A 21,529-nucleotide genomic window follows, 5' to 3' on the forward strand; every position below is an offset into this window, starting at 1 on the left:
TAGAGGTGTAATTTGACCTATGATCCTGTAGAAAGAAAGAGAAATATACATTTTAAATATTACTATATGAGAAAACAGGTATGATTGGTTCTAAACAACGAGCCATAAACTGTTTTGTGTGAGCGGGCGACTGTTTTTTAAAAAAAAAAAAAAAAGAAGAAGAAGAAGAAGAAGAAGAACCACGAACCTTGTGTATGTGAAATGTATGCTGTCCTGTTGTGCTGAGCTCCTAAAAATCAGGCTTTTGTTTTAGAAAAGAAAACAGATTGAACATGCTATGATATACTGCGGTATAAATTTAAAAATACAATAATAATTTTGTTTTAGTTACCATATATGAAGTCCATGTTAAAAAAAAAAGAACGCTGTTAGCTTTGCAGACCGTGCTGGTGAACAAAATGATGTGCTCGCTAGTGTCGATGTGAAATAGTGAGGAAAAATACAGGGTGTCTGGTTAGGGTGTTTTTATATAGGTGGGGCTAGTTTCAGTTGACCTCTGACATGATAAGATAAAAAGAGTAGGATGTAAAGAAGAAAGGTGGAAAGCCTATGGTGGTTCGGTTAGTCAGTAGGAGGTGTAATTGTCTGCCTGTAGAGATGAAGGTGTGGGATGTAAGAAAATGTGGTGAAACTATAGAGGTACGGTTCGTCCCTTGGATGTGTCATTACCCCCCGGGGGGTTGGACACAGTTTCAGTTGACCTCTGACATGATAAGATAAGATAATGCAACTGTTTGTAATGGCCTACAGTTGGGATGTTTGCTGAGACGCTCTTGATTAAGGAGCCTCTTTTATTGTTTCATGACTTCTTTTGCTGACTATTGGAGGCCTAACTGTAACCCCCTCGGTGTAATCATCGAGTCTAACTGTTGCAGAGTTAAGAATCTGTAGTTTTTAGAAGTAACACAAGAAAAGTTTATTTCTAAAGGAATACCTTTTGTTTGTGGTGCTCTATTAAAAAAACTATTAGCCTCTGTGTGTTTTTGGAGCGCTAAAGAAAAAAGTGAAATGCACCTAAAGTAGTTAAATCATCTATGTGTAATCAACAAGTCTTACTGTTGCAGTGTGTTTGTGACTAGTAGATAATTATAGGGCTAGTTGCATTAAAGGAACATTGGGGGTTGATACAGTGTGGCTAGGTGTGAATATGTGCTTTTAGAAGTATCACAGTTTATTTCTAAAGGGATACACCCTTTTATATCAGTGTTCTCATACAGGCCCTGCACCATCTTGAGTTCAATTTATCATCATGGGAAGCCTTAGGGGGGAATTTAGGGTTACCTGATCCAGCTCTGATTATATGCTTAGTAAGAAAAAGCATTTCATGAGTTTTAAATGCACTTAAGAACAACATGCAACAACACTACATATGAGCAGGCGGAGGGAGGTATGGGGTCTTGGGCTGTCTGGGTGGGGTCTGGGATGCGGAGCCTCCCTGCTACTGCAGCACCGGGGGCGGTCTGCTTGTCTCCACCAAAGGAAAAAGGGGAACATCGTCGGTCTTGCGTGCTACACAATACCATTCAATATTTAGTATTTACTGTTATTTACACTTAGCTAGATTATTGTGATGGTGTTGTGATTATTATGTTGCTCTCTTTTTTGCTTGTTTTCTGCTTTTTTTCTTTTTTCTTCTCTCAACAGGTGATCCAGGTGCCTTTTCTCACTGTCCCTCTTACACTCTGTTTTTCTTTCTCTCCCTCTCTTTCTTTCTTTCTTTCTCCCTTTCCTAACCCCCAGTCATGTCTGTCCATCTGTATCAACTGAAAATAAAATAAAATAAATAAATAATAATAACAAAGGTCAATCAAGGCTGTGATGATCCACTTGGTAAAGTAAATCCATTGCATCTTTCTTGGCCTTCAGACAGTAATTCTGATGGCTAAAGAATCAAACGGGACAGGGGAAAAAAAAGAAAAACCTTCTGTAGGTACACTGTACTGTATAAATGGATATATTGTTACTGACTTTACCACATACATTCAGTATTCCTTTGTCGAAAAGGAAAGTTTTCAGCCTAATCTTAAAAGTAGAGAGGATGTCTGTCTACAGAATCCAAACTGGAAGCTGGTTCCACTGGATTGTACACTACACTTAGGTTTAGCAGGAAAGGCGTAGACGTGAGAACACTGTCAGAAGCAGTGTTGGTCAAGTTAGTTGAAAAAAAAATTAGTAACTAATTTCTGATTACCTATCCAAAAAATAATCCCGTTACTTTTGTGATTACTTATGTTGAAATGTAATAAGTTACTTACCTACTTAGTTACTTTTAAAAAACATGATACACAACCTGAATATAGTCAAAGGAGCTGGAAGTCCAGACGCTTTTCTTTGCAAGCTCCTTTGACTACGATGACCTGGATGACTGAGAACCTTCACAGACATACAACCTGAATATAAATCAAAAGACCTTTCAGCCCAATTCAATTTTTTTTATAATCCATCATATAAAATGTAATCAAATAAAAAGACTCTCTTTAAAAATTGTTTCATTAGTTTTAATCTTTTAACTTTATGCACATTACATTACATCAAGCAAAAATTAAATTATATGCAATAGTCTTTGACTTGAAGAAATTTGTTTAACATTTAAACCTATTTTCTGCATATTCCAGCATATAAAATAAATAATGTTTTGTGTTTACATTCACTCTTTCAAGTAAAACACAGCAGAAAATAAATAAAATCAAAGAGTCAGGTGCACTGAGTCCTGTTGTTCATAAATCTATTTGAATATATTTAGCAGGAGTGTAGAAGGTGTCAGGGAATGTGTGTGTGTGTGTGGGGGGGTGGAGGGGTTTGCTGTAAAAATAAGTTTTCTTCCCACGCAGTGTACAGCGGACGCTAGTGTTTTTGTCACTTTTTATGGAATCAAACTCAAAGGTCAGTACTTCCACGCTTTAAACGCTGCACGCTCATACTCTCTCCTGCACTCTATATATTATCCATTGTTGATCTGCACACGTCTGTTAGACGTCTGTTAAACTGTAAGACTTGTAAGTGATTTGCCTAATTATAAAATCATTCTTTCATTTATTTTATTTGACTGATTTTATTGTTACAATAAGTGATGATGTTTATTTTGAAGATCAGGAAGTTGTGCGTTAGCATGGCATGTTGTTACCAGAAACTGGAAGTTAAAAAGTAAAACGCTGACACTGTCTTGATTAGCAGCAAAAACTGCCTCAGTTAGTGAAGCAAAGCTTCGTAAAAGTTCTTCAAAAGTGTTTCAGAAGTTATCGGCTAACATCTCAATAGTGAGATGAATGTTAGGCAGAGCTGCCAAAATCAGCACAGGTGGCTGCTATGAGCTCCATGAGGAAAGTCCAGTGATGTCCAGTGATGTCGAGCCTCACACAGGGAGGCTCGCCATCACTGGACTTTCCTCATCAGACAGACAGCGAATGATTTATTTGGTTTGTGGTAGGATTCCAACAGTCATCCCGACTGGCAACAGTGGACAGACAAAAAGAGTGCACTCCAGACTATGAATGCACCAGGCATGCAACTGCTAGACGGCTAGACTGTTCCTACTGATAACTAAAGTCACAGTAATGTGTATATATATATATGATATCACCCTTGAAACAATTGCAAAACCTGCTACACTGAACAGACAACGCCAAACAGCCAAAATTGAACTAAATTGTTCAGCACAGCAGAGAAAAATATACCAGCTTACACACAATATGTTAACAAAGATGTGACATTGATTAAAACTCACAGGATATACATGTGAGGCACACACACAGGTAAGCAAATGTATTATGAAACTATGAAGTTTCTTAAGACACAGCTGTCAAGCTATACAAAAAAAGGATTTGTGTACAGCTGAGCAGACCCTATCCGACTATGAATGATATTTCACCTGTTCCAGAGGCCAAATTTAAACAAACAGTCAAGTACCCATTAGAGCAGAAAGTGAAATTATAGTCCTGTTTAATTAAAATGTTAAACAGTGAAGTGTAGCTCATGAAAAAAATTCAACCATTGCCTTTATCTAGGCTCGCTGTCAGACTTGGTTGCATACGGTCTGCTGCTGATCCCGACCAGAACTCTTGTCTAATTCTTTCTCGTCGTCCTTGTTGAAGGTCTTCCCATCAGGCTCCTTCAACCATCTTAGCTTGAATTCTTCATTCGGGCTGTGCTCATTTAATCTCTGACTGAACTGTGAAACACAAACACCTCACTTTAGTCAACCATAGCTGTAAATATTGGCAGAAATGTAATAGAAATAAACAGAAATAGAAATAACAGAACTAGATGTAACATTTTTTTATTATAATGGTGAAGTTTTGGTTCACACTCAGATATAATTACCTTTTCCAAGATGTTCTCTTTTAGTCCCTCCATATCCACAGCAGTGTTAGTTGTCTTCAGCTGCACTTTCAACACCTTCCTCATAGACACAGCTGTTTCATTAGCAAAACAAATTAGAACTGAATTGTATCAATTAAGGATTAACGAGTTCTGTGAACATTAGATTGCTTTTAAAAACTGAGAGGAGAACTCACCAGTGAAACAGGCAAAGTTACGGGTATTTAAACAATTAGAGTTGATCCAGTTCACAGATGATGAAGCACCACAAGAAGCTGTCACTAACGTGGATGGTGCATTGGGAAACCAGTTGGTAAATGAAAGTGTGCTCCCATCTGACCACTTCCAGGAGTTTCTGTAAAGACCGATCCAAGCAGTGGAAGTTGCAATTGCCTTCAGCTGTGAACTCTCAGATTGGTTCCTCACACTGGCCAGGTCAGTGTAGTGGTCCCTGCAGTAGCTTTGAGCGTCCCCCCAGGACTTACTCACACCCACAAAGATGGAACTTGATGTGTCTGAAAACATTTGAACAGTGTTTTACTCCAAAGTCATTACAAATATCCAAACAAGTAATGGAAACCATGTTGTAATTTCTCAGCATGGTGTAAAACTGCAATTATTTATGTGTCATTTAAACCAGGACTATAGCAGAGTTAAAATATAATTTCAAATGATCTGGCTCTGTTACAAATAGAATCGCTTATGGTGATTCTGAAAATGAATACCATGTGCATTTTCCCTTCTTTTCATCTTTTCTTTGTATTTTAGTCCCTTCCTTTGAAGATGTGGAAAGAGACACATTTATGAGCTCTAAAAGACTTTTAAGGTTACTTTTTGTTTGGATCATTGATAACATATAAAATGGCCAAAGAAGTTCAGCAACGATTTCTTTTACAGTTTCAAACACAGCCTTAAAGGGAATAATTGATAATAATAATAATAACACTCATAGTTTGGTTTTCATTACTTTTGTTGTAGCAGTAGAATGGTAACAGGTTTTCACACAACTGGTCATCCCAGTTCCCATTTTGAAGCATTGCCACACAAGCCATGTAGCTGCTTATTCGATAACTGGGTTCCCCATTATTCCACATCGTGAAGTCAGCCTCTCCTTCATCAAAGTGATCCTGGCTCTCCAGAGACCATTTCCATGCTTCTGTGTCAGGTTGAAGTCCAAACCATACATAATCTGATGATCCTATGACTTCCCTGAGTGCGGCAAGGTCCTGCGCATTATGTACAGTCGCCAGGTCAGTGTATGTCTTCCTGCAGTAATTTTGAGCTTGAATCCAGTTCATTGGAATTTTAACAAGGTGATAGATGTGAGGTAAACATGCAGGTAGGAAACACAGTCCTGTGTTAACAATAAAGATATTTTACAGCACACTTCATACAGTATTTGACATATGTCAAAACAGAGGTTGATTAATTCATCAGCATTTTCAATTCACATATACAGTTTACACATTACACTATAATTTTTTTTATTTAATTTTTAAATGCTGTCCCTCCCAGACATGGATTCACACCAAAATACATGTGTAGTTTAGAGATATATACAAAAAAAAATAACACTGACCTGATAGGACTATCATAACTGCAATGCCTTTCATCATTTTGGACACCTCACTTGCACCAAGAATTAAGTGTCAGCATATCAGTGTTATTTTCAGTGTTCGGGGACAAAGAGTTGAAATGCTCTACTGTAAAAAAATGATCGATACAATAAGTGTTGCAATGAAAATAAGAGCAAAGTAAAATAAATAAAGTAATTACAAAATATTAAATAAAAGCACTTCAGTTCAGTATTTATATCCCAACGGTTATTCATTTAAAATTAAATACTATATATAATACTGCCTAAGTGTGCAAGATATGTAATATAAATATATATATATAGCTTGACAGCTGTGTCTTAAGAAACCATATGAAATCCCATAGAAACATACCCCACTAAGGTAATGACACAACATTACATCAATATATGAACACTTTTTACTCGGTATTAAAATGACTTTACCAACAAGAGATTTAATATTTTGAATAAATAAATACAATACATTAAATACAAAAAAAATCTGTAGCTATACCACGTGTGTGTTTTTTAAAGCAAATGTCCTGTTGTGTTTGTGCTTACCCGAAATAAATCCAGTTGCTATAATCTAACAAACGGCTGCGTAAAAGTAATCTCAGTGCAGTCAGTTGTTTGATTAGTGCAGTCCTCTGACTATAAAGAAATGCTCTTTATGTGCTTCATGTCTGTATTCTTAAATGAGGGACATGGGATCAGTCAACCAAATTTTGTTCATCACTCCAGCAAAATATTTGCATAACTCAATCTCTCTTCCAACAAGCTTTGTAGAAATGAGAGTGACTAGGCCTGTTGGGCTCAGTTGGTCACACCTGTAAACTTTTAAGGCACATGTTTTTGTGATTTGGTGCTATATAAATTGAACTGAATTTGGCTAAACTGAAGGAAAATTTTGTGACTATTACACAGGATTTAGTTTAATTATTAATCAGAATAAAGTGTCCTGGAGTTTGGCGAGGACCTGTTATAAGAAGTCTGTACTTCCAGACGTCATAATAATAATAATAATAATAATAATAATAATAATAATAATTTTGTACTTACACTAAGCCTATGTTTTTTATATTTAATCTTTATTCTCAAACTCTTAAACGCTACCAAAACAATACCTGAGAGAATAGACACTACTGAGAGCAGATAATGTCCCCAACTGACCTAAGTTTCAGTTTAAAATTGCATGTTTTAAGAACAATATTGGTTCTTTCCTTAGGGATTATGTTTTATAAGTGTAGTTTGTTAAACCACTGAATAAACCACAAACTGTCCATCTCTTTATATTGGGCCAAATCCAACATATTCTCATCCCAAAACTTAACATGCCAATGCTATGTGACAAATCATCGTATGTTACGTTTTCGGCCACCCAACCCACCCACATGCCCCACGTTTGGAAACATGAGAACTGTTTGGAATGACTCTACACATGTACATTTATTTTACTTTCTCATCATCAATCGCTTTGGAAAACACTATATAATACAATTAAGGTGAGGTTAGGGCTGGAATTTAAGGCTGGAACGTGTGTTACCGCCGGGAGCGTCGTTCTATTGGATTCCATCCACAATCTGGCGCGTATCTTAGGAACGCGAAAGGTTACCTTTCACGTTCTTCTGTGACGCCTCAAGAAATGACAAATTGTCCGTATGTTACGCATTGGAATGGGAACGGTCTGGCCAAATCACAACAACAGTTGCCTCAAGGTGCTTTAAATTATAAGACACTAAAATAATACAAAAAACATAATCAGACAATCATCTATGAGTATTTTATGGGTAATTGAAACTAGTAATATATCCTGGTTTTTGTTTGGTTGAAAGTCACTTTTAATGCCCTATTCAAATGCAGTTGATGTTAGTTTGATTGAAGTACACTATACTGCAAAATGTATTCGCCTTCACATACATACAAACTTGAGTGACATCCCATGAATTATTCTATTAGGTTTAATTCTATTAGCTGCACCCTCTGCAGCTATAGAAGCTTCAACTCTTATAGGAATGCTTTCTACAAGCATCCCAAAGGGGTTCTATCAGGTTGAGATCAGGCTTCTGTGCAGTCCAGTCATGGTCTTCCACACCAAACCTGTTGGAACAGTAAGGGGCCAAACTGTCCTCCATGAAATTGTCCAAAATATGGTATACTGAAGCATTAACCATTCCTTTCACAGAAACTTAGGGGCCAAGATCCATTCCTGAACATTAACGCCACGCCATAATCCCCCCCCCCCCCCCCCCCGTGCTCTGCATAATGCAGTCAGATCCAATCCAATCCAGGACACAAGAAATGCCTCCACCTGCATCGCTGTCAGCTATTTCACCCTGGAGGTCCGGCCTGATGGTATTGAATGCACTGGAAAAGTCCAAAAAGTATAGTCAGGCCTCATCAGGAGATGTGGTCTTAATATAGGTCAGAGCTGGTCAAGGATGAGTCTTTCCAGGGTCTTCACGAGGTGGGAAGTCAGTGCCACAGGCCTGTAATTCTGGGGAACACTGGGACGTGGCATCTTTGGTACAGGACATCATTGGGACCCTGTGTAGACTCAATCTCAATATGAACAGTTTATGAGAGACTCCACAAAGCTGGGGAATACAGTCCTTGAGGACATGGGGACTGACCCCTTCTAGTCCAGCAGACTTTCCTGAGTAGAGTCTTCTGATTTATCGGTAGGTCTAAAATTCTCTGCTCCCTGGTGGGACAGACCGTATACTGTGTGAACGTTGGCAGTGGAGTGAGGGTGACATGACTGAAGTCACCCAAGTTAGCCACGAAGGTACTTGGGTGCTGAGTCTGTAACCGGGCTATAGCAGAGTGAATAATGTTACATACAGCTGTGGCCTTAGCAGAGGGAGGACCATCACAAGGGTAAATTCCTTGGGCAAATAATATGGCCAACAGTGCAAGTTCAGTGTCGGGTCTTTGATTGTTATGCGAGCAGGGTTACACCACCGGTTGTTAACAAGAATGGTAAGCCCCCACACTGACCCAAAACAGTGGAAGCCTTCCACAGTTGTATTGTCATCAGGAATATAGTGGTGCGTCCATGATTCGGTAAAGCACATCAATCCACATGCCAGATATTCCTTCTGACTCTGTGCTAGCACTGTTAGCTTGTCCATCTTGTTTGCTAGCACCCAAAAATCCCCCAATTATAATAGATGGCAGCTTGTACCTCCTTCTCTCTTTCAGCCTTCGCTGTCTCACCTTTGCCTTCCTTCTCCCCGTCTGTCCTCCACCTTTGCATCCATGGTGTGTTTTCCTCCAGATTTCAGCTGGTACTTCTGTGACAGATAAGCCAGCTGGCATCAGGGTGATCAGCTGATCTCTGGAGTAAACAACGCTGCTGTGTGCACCTCGGTCCCATTCCGCGGTGGCAACAAGGAGAAAAAAAAAACTTAATCGATCCACATGTTTAAAGTACTTAGTAAAGGCCAAAGGAATAAGTAAAAAAAAGTTAAAGTAAAGAGAAAAAGCAGGAGCAACTGAAACAGGGTGCATGCTGGTCGACACATGCGCACATGCGCGCTTACTCTGAAACCTCATCAGTAGCATTGTTGGATTCTCCTCTCACAAGGTCTAAAGTCCAGGACCTTGGTAAGCTAAATGTGATAGCCTCAAGAGCTTACTTACATAGAAAAAGTTTAAAACATTATATTGCCAATCTATAAACGTATACTGAAAAATTCAAAATGTTACACTTTTTTTATATCTTGCAGCTGGATCAGACAAAGCAGTGAAACCATAGTGAACACATTCAACTACTGCCCATTATGTCAGTTGAATGGCTCAATATTATTTTTTAGGTTGATTGGGGGGGGAACTCTACTTACAGTTAGCAAATGCTTGTATATTTGCAAGAACTAAAGCAAAATTTGTTAGACATAACAGCCTTGGGTCAACATAAGATGAGTTTATAGATATAGATGCATAGATATATATGCCAGAGGAGCAAAACACCAGCTACTAGCAGACAGATAAGTCACTCTAAACTGCAAGACCAAACTGACCAACCTGTCCACTGCCTAGATTCATTACAAAAAAAACCTCACACCTGGATCCTGGAATGCTTAGAACTGTAAAAGATCAAGGAAGCAATCATCAGCCACCTCCTCTACATGAATGACATCAAGCTAAGAGTAAATGAGACATCGATTCATTGATTCACACCACCAGGATATATAAATGCGAATGACATCAGAATGTCATTCGCACTGGAGAAGTATAGTTGGATGGTAACAAAGAGAGTTAAGGTAGTCAGAACTGAGAGGATCGAACTACCAGAAGGCAACATTGTGGACAATAAGGACAGCTACAGGTACCTGGGAAACCCACAGGCAAATGGGAACCATGAAGAGGCCGCTTAGAAAGCTGCAACCACCAAATACCTACAGAGGGTCAGACAAGTCATGAGGAGTTAGATCCAAGCTATCAACATCTACGCCCTTCTGGTGATCAGTTAACCTGCTGGGATAATAAGCTGGCCAGTGGCTAGTGAGTATCAGAACCACTGTCCACCAAATCCAGCACCCTGTATGCTAAACAGAAAGAAGGGCACTAAAGACTACTCTTGATCTACAGCTAATCATGTGTTTAGCGAATAGCTAAGATAGCTAAGAACAGGAAATATCATGGATGGAAAGGCTCCTGAACGACATGTACACCCAGCAGATACATGTAGAAGACGTGGCTGATATCAAGAAATCCTACCAATGGATAGAGAAAGCTGGACTGAAAGACAGCACAGAGGCACTAATCATGGCAGCACAGAAACAAGCTCTAAGTACAAAATCCTAGAGGCTACCACCACCAGGCAAGACCCCAAGTGCAGGCTGTGTAAACCTGCCCCTGAGACAATCCAGCACATAACAGCAGGTTGCAAGATGCTAGCAGGCAGGGCATTCATGGAACACCATAACCAAGTGGCTGGCACAGTATACAGGAACATCTGTGCCTAGTACGGCCTGTCCCGAGGTCAAAATGGGAGACGCCCCTACACAGCAAATTCAAAAGTGTTAAATGTTTTGGTGTTAATAGTCTTCTTGCAAAAGTAGAGTTAATTTTACATTCTTTTAATGTAACTCTGAGGTGTAAAATGATAGTAGTTAAAATCGAGTGTTAAAAATGAGTGTTTCCATGTCAAATCTGGAGGTGTTACAATGGAAACATTAACTCTTGACCTCTTAACGCTGAACTCCTACAGGGGCTATGACACCAATAGAGTCAATTCACAGACTCCACCCCCAGCACCATAGGCTCCCATCGAAGCTGAAGTGAAGCCGTTTCAGAACATTTTTTCAAAGATTGTTTCAATTATTATTATTAGCTTTTACTTCTGTGGCTCTGGAGTTGAGACAAAGCTGTGTGAAAGGCATTAGCCATGTTGCTCGGCGATAGCATAATATTCTGTTTTAGCTAGCTGAAAGGTATTGTTTGCGGGCAAATACCACAGCCTTGAAAAAAAGCTTGCATGTGAATTTTCAGTCAAACCTTTGGTCAAATACACCTAAAACAATGTCTAGGAAGTGAAATGCAGATCCAGCATGTCCAAATTAACACTGTCGGATTTGATTTCAACACTATTAAAGTGTCTATATGGGTCCACACCAGAGAGTGTTAATTTAACTTTTTTTGGAGAGTTGGTACGTTAACTCTGATTTAGTGTTAAACACCAAATCTGTCTGGAGTTGATAATTTAACACTTGGTGTTAAGAGTTTATATATTAACTCTCAAAGAGTATTTTAGTTTAACTACGTAAGAGTTATCTTCTAATTAATTCTAAAAAGCGGGAATTTTACTGTTCTGAACTTCTAGAAATTTCTTTTGGAAATAAACATTTACTAAAAAGATTCTGAACTGTGCACCACAATTTCAAAACATTTTCTGAAAGATGTACAGTGTACATGTTCTCACTTTCATTAGAATTTTGTTTATCAAAAGGTCTGACATGGTAAATGCAAATAACAGCATTCTCATCACTTATTTCTTCAATACAATATGCATGTCCTTCATTCATCCCTTTGTGGAACTTCAACGCACTTCTGCTCTCCCCCATATTCCATCTTCACAAGCATATCCTGTGCGGAGATTGAATAAAAATTAGTTGACATTAATTAATGGCACAAATAATCCAGTAAACAATTGCAGCACAGTAAAAAAAAAAAAAGGAATCCTCTTTGAGCCATTACTTGTGTAAAGTATTTTCCCAAAAGACAAAGACACAGGCAACAGGTAATACTGAACTAAATGTAAAACCTCAACCTTTTTCATTTTTACCTAAACCGTGTGCACAAAACTCTGGAGGGATCTATGCTACCGTAGAATCCAGTCAGGACGTCAGCTACTGCTGTTTGCTCGTTTTTTTTTTTAATGGGCGATCATTTTCAGGCTTCAAGTAGCACCATTATACCAACATTTCACATTCTACACATTGTTTTAGGCGTATTTGACCAAAAGTTTGACTGAAAATTCACATGCAAGCTTTTTTCAAGGCTGTGGTATTTGCCCGCAAACAATACCTTTCAGCTAGCTAAAACAGAATTGTCATGGACCCAGCTCTGGAGGACTCGGGGTCCGTGAGCAGTTTTGACTGTTGATGTTATTGTTGTTATTATTTTTATTTTGGTGATGTGTGTGTTTTCTGCACTATGCTGTGTTAGTCTGTGTCCCACTCACATGTATAGGCAGGGTATGGGTGTGTATGTCTGCGGGTGTGGCTGGAGGATGGAGCTCAGCCACCTGCAGGCCTGAGGGGTGTGGCCCTGCGGAAGGACTGGCCACACCTGAAGTTCATGCCACACCTGTTGGTGATCAGGGCTCGTCGGGGGAGCTACTTAGGAGAGAGTTTGAGCTCCCACCGGCGCGGGATCATTGAGTTATCTTACCAAGAGGAGGAGTGGTCCGGAGAGGCAGCACGCACGGGGGTGCGGAAACTCAACAGCGGGGAGCACGAGCACAGATATCGGAGGGAAGCACACACACGGGGTTCGAGGGAGCAACGGGGAGTTATTGTATTTACAGCCTTTTCACTGTAAATAAAGAGCACTGTTTGCATCGCAGAGTCTGCGTTTTGGGTCCTCCTTTCCCCACATCCCCACGGTCTGCCAGCCAGACCGTGACAAGAATATTATGCTTTCACCGAGCAACATGGCTAATGCCTTTCACACAGCTTTGTCTCAACTCCAAAGAGCCACAGAAGTAAAAGCTCATAATAATAATTGAAACAATCTTTGAAAAAATGACTTACCAAGCATGGCAAACAACTCAAATATGTAGAGCAAAATGTTCTGAAACGGCTTCACTTCAGCTTCGATTGGAGCCGTGCTGGGGGCGGAGTCTGTGAATTTACTCTGTTGGTGTCATAGCCCCTCTAGGAGTTCAGAGTTAAGAGGTCAAGAGTTAATGTTTCCATTGTAACACCTCCAGATTTGACATAGAAACACTCATTTTTAACACTCGATTTTAACTACTATCATTTTACACCTCAGAGTTACATTAAAAGAATGTGACTCTGCTTAGAGTAAAATTAACTCTACTTTTGCAAGAAGACTATTAACACCAAAACATTTAACACTTTTGAATTTGCTGTGCAGACTTCCAGATACAGACCTCAGGTGGTGGTGGTGGTGGTGGCCAACCAACCAGACATAGCAGTGGTGGACAGAGATGGGCAGTAACTTACATTACTGTAATCTGATTACTTTTTAAAAATAACGAGTAAAGGGATTACTATCGCAAAACCGGTAATTACATTACTGTTACTTTACTGTAGGAACACTGCGTTACTGCGTTACTATAACCGTGATTTTTTTGCGAGAATGTCTCATGACAATGACGTAAGCGAGTGCGACGTTCGTGACAACAGCTGTGTGCAGATCAACAATGGATAATATATCGAGTACGGGAGAGAGTATGAGCGTGCAGCGTTTGATTCCATAAAAAGTGACAAAAACATTAGTGTCCGTTGTGCGTGGGAAGAAAACTTCTTTTCACGGTGAAAAAACCCCCTAAACAAGCACCTAGTGCACAACGACGTAATGGGAAACTCACAGAGAAACTCGCGGATTCTTCCACTGACCGCTGCGGCACTCCTGCACCAGGGCAAACCTCCGCCTACCCCACTCCTGCTTTACAGGTGAAAATAGAGCAACAGGATCGTTAGTCTTTGACTTTATTTATTTTCTGTTGTGTTTTACTTGCATCTATTTGAAAGACTGAGTGTAAACACAAAAAATATTTTATTTTATGTGCTGGAATGTGCAGAAAATAGGTTTAAATGTTAAACTAATTTCTTCCAGTCAAAGAATGGTGCATATAATTAAATTTTTACTAGATGCATAAAGTTAAAAGATTAAAACTGATAAAACAAGTTAAAAAAAAGTGACTTTTCCATTTGATTACATTTTGTATGATGGATTATGCAGAAAAAGTAGAATTGGGCTTAAAGATATCGCTTTATTACCTATTCAGCTTGTAAATCGTGTTTTTAAAAAGTAACTAAGTAACTAAGTAATTACTTTTGAAAATAAGTAATCAGTAAAGTAACAGGATTACTTTTTTGGGGAAGTAATCAGTAATTAGTTACTGATTATTAAGGACATGTCCTACTGATAACTTGACCAACACTGGTGGTGGACAAGCAGAGGTAGCGATATGGAATGACAGGGACATCAGAAAAAGGAACACGAGAAGCTCGAGAAGATGTGGAGGGTGAAGGTAACAGTGGTCCCCGTGGTAAAAGGAGCGCTCGGTGCAGTGACCCCCAAGCTAGGCGTGTGGCTCCAGCAGATCTCAGGAGCAACATCCAAGGTCTCTGCCCAGAAGAGCACAGTCCTAGGATCAGCCTGGGACCCAAACGTCTTGTTATGCTGTGTGGCAGGCAGGATGTTAGACCCAAGTGCAGCACTTGAATGAAGAGGGTTGACTGAGAGAGGCAGCTTTATTTAGGCTGTACAAAAACACGAACATTAAACCAGAAAGAAGAAACAATGAACTAAAGTAGGAACTGGGAAACTAGAACTAAGAATTTCAAGGTTACACTGAGGAAACACAGCTACAAAAAGCACGGAGGAAAATACCCAGTACAGAGAGGGTACAGCACAACAACAGGGAGAGGAAAACACAGAGCTTAAATACACAAGGTAGTAATGAGGGAATGAGACACAGCAGGGAATAATGAAACATAACAAGATGTGGAGGAAGCAAAACTGAGTGTGACTAGACATGACACGTGGAACACGGGGAAGGCCAAGTAACAGAAACCTAGAGACTAGAAACTAAGAATATAACATAAGCAGAAAACAAGAACCAAAACCATGAATAACAAATAATCAAGGAATATAAATTAACAAAACACAAAAAACTGGGTCACAGACCCAGTACCGTGACACCTCAAGCTATATTATTTATTTTACGTTTACTTTCAGTTTACTTTGAATAACTGAAAATGGAGCAAGACTCCAAAAACATGAAAAGCAACAACATGTTAAATGAATCTAAATTAATCTCAACTGCATTAATCTAGGTGCTTCTGGAAGAGTTGCAGAATTTAAAAAAAATTATTAACTGAGCTTTTTTGAAAACACACATGTAATCTCTGATGGTATAAGTTTAAAAGCAGAATTCTCTGAGCAGAATTAAATATTTTGGTTGTGTGAACAATTTTTCAAAACTGTGCTTACAAGCAGGGATTTTAAATGTGTCCTGTTTATTTCAATATTCTCCTAGCAACAAGAGAATGACTTGTTTTACTAAACAAATAAACTGGATGACCTAACTTCCTTGCATTCTTGGAAAAATTATGACACTCACACAAAGCACACAAACAACAGAAGAACTTGTTTTACTAAACAAATTAACTTAGATTACTTAATGTCTTTACTTACTGTTAAGAAATCAGTTTTACCCCGGTTCTTTTATTCGTCGAGGCATCCAGAGACGGCGCTCAGTAGTTATTTTCACAAAACCTTTATTCATCTTTATTCATCTTCATTTAAGCATGCACTTCTAGAAGGGAAGACGAGGCCGGTGTCCCTCTCCAAATCTTCGCTCCTTTGTCTGTGAAACAAAATTCAAATTCAAATTCAAATTTTATTTGTCACGTACACAGTCATACACAGTACGATATGTAGTGAAATGCTTGGACAACTGCTCGTGACCTAAAGAAAACAAAAAAGGAAAAGGCTATGAATAAGATAGGAAATAAATATGAAAAATTAAAAAGGGTAAATTTAACTAGGAAGGAATAAAATATAAATTAAGGTTAAAAATGAAATAACTGTACAACACAAATTAGAATGAAGGGTAAATTTAACTGGGAGAATAAAATAAAATATATAAATTAAAGTGGAAAATAAAATAACTGTACAACAAAATACACAATATAGAACTATGTAAGAATGTATGAAGAAATATAAATAAATAAATATATATATACACACACACAATAACAGCAGCTGTACAAGTATTAACTGGAAATGAAGAATATAATGTCCAGTGTTGTGCAATCCACATTATGTCTTGTGCAGTGCAAATATGCTTAAAGTGATTTAAGTGATGAAGTGAAAACAATGTCCAGAATGTCCAGTGTGTGTGTAAGAACTATATGTGTGGGTCAGTACTGTGTGGTGGTGTGATTGAGAGACCGTATCGCCTGCGGGAAGAAGCTCCTCCTCAGTCTCTCTGTGTTGGTCTTCAGGGAGCGGAATCGCTTTCCTGACCTCAGCAGAGAGAACAGTCTGTTGTTGGGATGGCTGAGGTCCTTCACGATCTTCCTGGCCTTGGTCCAGCACCGCCTGCTGTAGATTGAGTGCAGGTCAGGGAGCTCGGAGCGGATGGTGTGCTCAGCTGACCGCACAACCCTCTGTAGAGCTCGTCTGTCCTGCATGGTGCTGAACCAGGTTAAGATGTTTCCCGTCAGGATGCTCTCTATGGTGCACGAGTAAAAGTTCCTGAGCACCTTGGAGGGCAGTTGGAAGTCTCTCAAGCGTCTGAGGTGGTAGAGACGCTGACGGGCCTTTTTCACCATGGTGTTGATGTAACAGGACCATGACAGGTCCTGCGTGATGTGAACTCCGAGGTATTTGAAGCTGTCCACTCTCTCCACTGGGCACTCGTTGATGACAGGGGTCTGGTAGTTCCTCTCCTGCTTAGTGCTGAAGTCCACTATCAGCTCCTTTGTCTTACTGACGTTTAGAAGGAGGTTGTTCCTCTGGCACCAGTTCTCCAGATTCCTAATCTCCTTTAGGTAGGCCGTCTCGTTGTTATCAGAGATCAGTCCCACCACGACGGTGTCGTCAGCAAACTTGATGATGGTGGTGGAGCTGGTAGTGGCCACACAGTCATATGTGTACAAAGAGTACAGCAGGGGGCTCAGAACACACCCCTGGGGGGCTCCAGTGCTGAGAGTGGTGGAGGCTGAGACATGTCCGCCCATCCTTACTGCCTGTGGTCTGCCAGTTAGGAAGTTGGAGATCCACTGACACATAGATGAGCTGAGTCCCAGATGCTCCAGCTTGGTGGTGAGTGTGGAGGGAATTATGGTGTTAAATGCAGAGCTGTAGTCTATGAAGAGCATTTTAACATAATTCCCCCTTCTAGTGTCCAAGTGAGTGAGTGATGTGTGGAGGAGATGAGAGATGGCATCGTCTGTGGAACGATTTGGACGGTAAGCGAACTGTAGTGGGTCCAGTGTGTCTGGTAGTGAAGAAATGATGAAGTCTCTGACCAGGCGTTCAAAGCACTTCATCACTACTGAGGTGAGGGCTACAGGGCGATAGTCATTGAGAGAAGCAGGGGGGGTGTCTTCGGGACAGGAACAATGATGGACTCTTTGAAGCATGTGGGGATCACCGACTGAGATAAAGAGATGTTGAATATCTCAGTGAACACAGGAGCTAGCTGGTATGCGCAGTCTCTGAGGATACGACCTGGGATGCCGTCTGGTCCTGCTGCTTTCCTGGTGTTCACTCTTTTGAAGGCTCTCCTTACTTCATGCTCGGAGATGACGAGCACGTTTCCGGTGCTGGCAGTATCTTCCTGTCTGCAGCCGTTAGCGCCGCTAGCACTAGCATTGTTGGAGTCCTTAGCTGCAGCCTCGAAGTGAGCATAGAAAGTGTTCAGCTCGTCTGCCAGAGTCACGGCCACGTTGTCATACCGGTTGTTGGTGCTTTATAGTCCGTTATTGTCCTTAGTCCCCGCCACAGGCTCCTAGAGTCACTCTGTTGGAGTTGTGACTCTAGTTTCCTCCCGTAGCGCTGCTTCGCCTCTTTCACCGCCCTCCGCACGTTATATGATGCGGCTTTGTACGGGTCCATGTCCCCCGTCGTGAGTCCCGTGTTGTAGGCAGCGGTGCGGGATCTCAGAGTGTCGCGGATGGTTTTATCCACCCACGGCTTCTTGTTGGGAAACGTTGTGATAGTCTTTGTCTCCACGGTATCATCCGCTAGTTTCCCGATGAATCCCACAACCGCTTCCGTAAACATGTTGACATCATCATCGGAGCTGTTTCTGAACATGCCCCAGTCTGCGTCATCGAGTGCGTCCTGTAACGCGGCCACTGATTGATCCGACCAGCGCGCGACCTTCCTCTGAACCGGAACTTCCTGTTTCAGCCTTTGTTTGTATTTTGGGATGAGGAAGATGGCGGCGTGATCAGATTTGCCAAAAGGAGGGCGGGATTGTGCCTTGTAGCCGTCCTTGACCGTAGTGTAGCAGTGGTCCAGTGTCCTTTTACCTCTGGTGGGGCAGGTGATGTGTTGATAAAAGTTCGGCGCTGCGCGTTTGAGGTTGGCGCTATTAAAGTCCCCCGTCACAATAAGCGCAGCGTCCCGGTGTTGTGTCTGGTGCTGTGTGAGTGCCTCATGCAGCTCGCATAAGGCGGTGACCGTGTCCGCTTGTGGTGGAATATAAACGGCACTTACAATGACCGATGTAAATTCCCGAGGTACACAGTAAAAAACCAAGTGTCAATTTTACACTTACAGAGTTGATTTTAACTCTGCTTCAGATAACATTTGGTCCCACTCAAAATTAGAGTTAAATTTACTCTATGGCCAGTGTTAACTTTTCAGTGTTAATTGTACTCAATTTAGTGTCAAAATTAACAACAAAATGTGTAAAAATATTTAACACTGAGGGTTATTCACACTGTTCAGAGTAATTTGATTACACTTTATAGAGCTATTTTACTCCAAATTTAGTTTAATAATAACCCTCTGATGTGTAATAATATATCATTTTTATTTCTCTGTAGTGTGATTTTTTTCATATTCATCTTATGATGCTACATTACTAAATAACTGTGATCTATCCTACATTATGGAAATAACAACAAATATACAGGTTAAAGTAACAGCATTTATTATGTTTCTCAATTCAGTGTCATTTAATTAACGTAACAAACCTTTACAATTCACAGTTCTATGATGCTCACTAGAGAAAGCAATATGACATTTCCCCAATGTCGTAGTTGCAGAAAAGTAACAAAGTTGGTCAGGGATGAACTGTATGATGTACCAAAGACATAATGGGCCCTAAAGAGTTCATCAAGGGCTCCTACAGAACCTGTCGCATTACATGGAAGTGCATGCTTCTCAATCACAATGAAGGTGTGAATGCTGCTTCATGTGGATCCCTGGGTAAGATGGTAGGGCTGACTGCTTCGGGTGATGTTGTCTAGATGCTGCTGTACACTGGTTCCAGCCTACAACAACACATTAAACAACAGTATTAAGTGACTATCCTCTGACAGTAGATTAGCTCAACTCACTGTCCATGAAAATAGAGGTGATGGAAAGTATATTTTAAACAACATACCTTTGGGAATTTGATGAGGTTATTGACAGCTTGAGATGCAGACATCTTTCCTGGTCTCTTTCGCCCTTGTGCAGATGGTGGTAGCAGATGTAGCAGCAGCAAGATAGTAGACAAGTCACTGTCCCAGCCTACAGACGAATAAACAAAGAATTATTCCAAAAATACATTGAATTGACAGAATTACCTATATAACCAACAATGGCAAATAAAAACAGTCACAATCATACCATTCTCAACTTCAGTACCTGACTCAGCATTGCACATCTCCAAGAGCTCTGAGGTGGGGACAAGTCCATGACTTTCCTTTACAACCTCTGCTTTGAGATTGGTGAGCCACCTCTCCAAGAATTTGCTCCCAGTGACCTCACAAAACAGGAGTCGGAAATCTTGTTCTATCTGTAATGCAAAAATACAGAACATAGAGAGGTGTTTGATTGAATCCTGCCTACAAATTACATCAGTATCATTTAAATGATAAGTGAACTTACTTTTGGGAGATTTGCAAACTGAGACGCTTCTTTCCTCCACAGCTTTTCTTTGAATGGTCTTCAACCGCCATGCAATGTATCCTGAACTGTTCTCTGGATCGTAGTAATGTTTCTATGTAATTAAATAAACGAAGAAGGACTATGTTATCAACATTTCTGAGGGCAATTATGTATTTAATGTTGAAAAGTTCCCTTTACTTACATATCCATGTTGTGAATATGGGTCTTCCAGATATGGAGACAGAGCAACAATGCCCTGCGCATACATCACTCTTACGCTTTTAGGGGGAGATGTCCTAATGTATAAATTCAATAATTGGCATTAAACATCACAATTAAAAATAATACAATGTTTAAAATGTTTCTTTATATCTTACATTTTTGATTCTTACCCATGTCATTCTGTCATCTCAGCCTCAAGTATGTTTCTCATCCATCTTCTGGTTGCATCTCTCAGAGATTTGGTTTTTCCATACTCTTAAACCTTTCTATAAGATAGGAACATTACTTAATATTACTTAACATGTCATTAACATTGCTATCAGTTAATTTACACAAAATACATATTTCTTACTAAATAATGAGCAAAACTCTAAAGTAGTGTATGCCTTTGGCATTTGCTTAAAATAATATAAACCAGTAAAGTTAACTTTATGGTAATGCTACCCACTTTTTCTGAAAGTATGTTCGCTTATGTAAGCTAATTAGCGATTATTAGCTTATTGATAAACGGTAATTTAGTTGTTCAAACTGTGCGATTTGACATGTGACAATGATATTATTTAGACAGCATTTAGAAGAAATACATATTTAAAATGTTTTAGGTTCATATTAACGCAGTGAGAAGATAACGAACATCTTAACTTTTAGCAACTGCTAGCATGTAGCTACTGGAATGCCATTAAACCTATGGGTAAATGCTGCTAACATGTCCTCACTCGACATCAGTGAAACTATAAAGAGCTACTTAGTTTAAAAATACCTTTTAAACAATGTTACCAGTATGGGAATGTTAACTTCACTTACCTGACTGTGGCAGCTCTTCGGAGAAAATTCCATGCGCATTAGAGCTCTGAGGCCACACACGCCTGCGGACTGGTAATAATCAACACTGTGTGGAGTGAAGTCTTCACTGCGTGACTAACAAACTTTACACTGACTTTTAACTCTGATGTTAGAGCTGGTTTACTCCTCATAGAGTTGTAAATACTCTATCTAGGTTAAAATAGGTTTACTCTGAAATATCGACACTCCATTTTTTACTGTGTAGATAAAAAGGACGACACATGATGGACAGTAGTTCCAGATTTGGTGTGCAGGAGC

At 39.9% G+C, this 21,529-nt stretch overlaps 1 protein-coding gene and 1 pseudogene across 1 annotated transcript; both read right to left on the reverse strand.

The window, feature by feature from the left end:
* Window positions 1-3,847: 3,847 nt before the first annotated feature.
* On the reverse strand, window positions 3,848-5,684 carry LOC146575488 (putative C-type lectin domain family 20 member A; the record flags this gene model as incomplete). Its single annotated transcript, XM_085272491.1, has 4 exons — window positions 3,848-4,168; window positions 4,321-4,412; window positions 4,515-4,832; window positions 5,285-5,684. Coding segments are annotated over 4 exons (966 nt in total), but the record flags the coding sequence as incomplete, so codon positions are not given.
* A 13,563-nt stretch (window positions 5,685-19,247) lies between these two features.
* On the reverse strand, window positions 19,248-21,265 carry LOC146575489 (uncharacterized; annotated as a pseudogene).
* Between the last annotated feature and the right edge of the window lie 264 nt (window positions 21,266-21,529).

The sequence above is a fragment of the Mchenga conophoros genome, linkage group LG4 (genome assembly GCF_057382185.1).
Source record: "Mchenga conophoros isolate Kocher_MC1m ecotype Shallow Benthic linkage group LG4, M_conophoros_male_GT1.1, whole genome shotgun sequence".
Lineage (NCBI taxonomy): Eukaryota > Metazoa > Chordata > Actinopteri > Cichliformes > Cichlidae > Mchenga > Mchenga conophoros.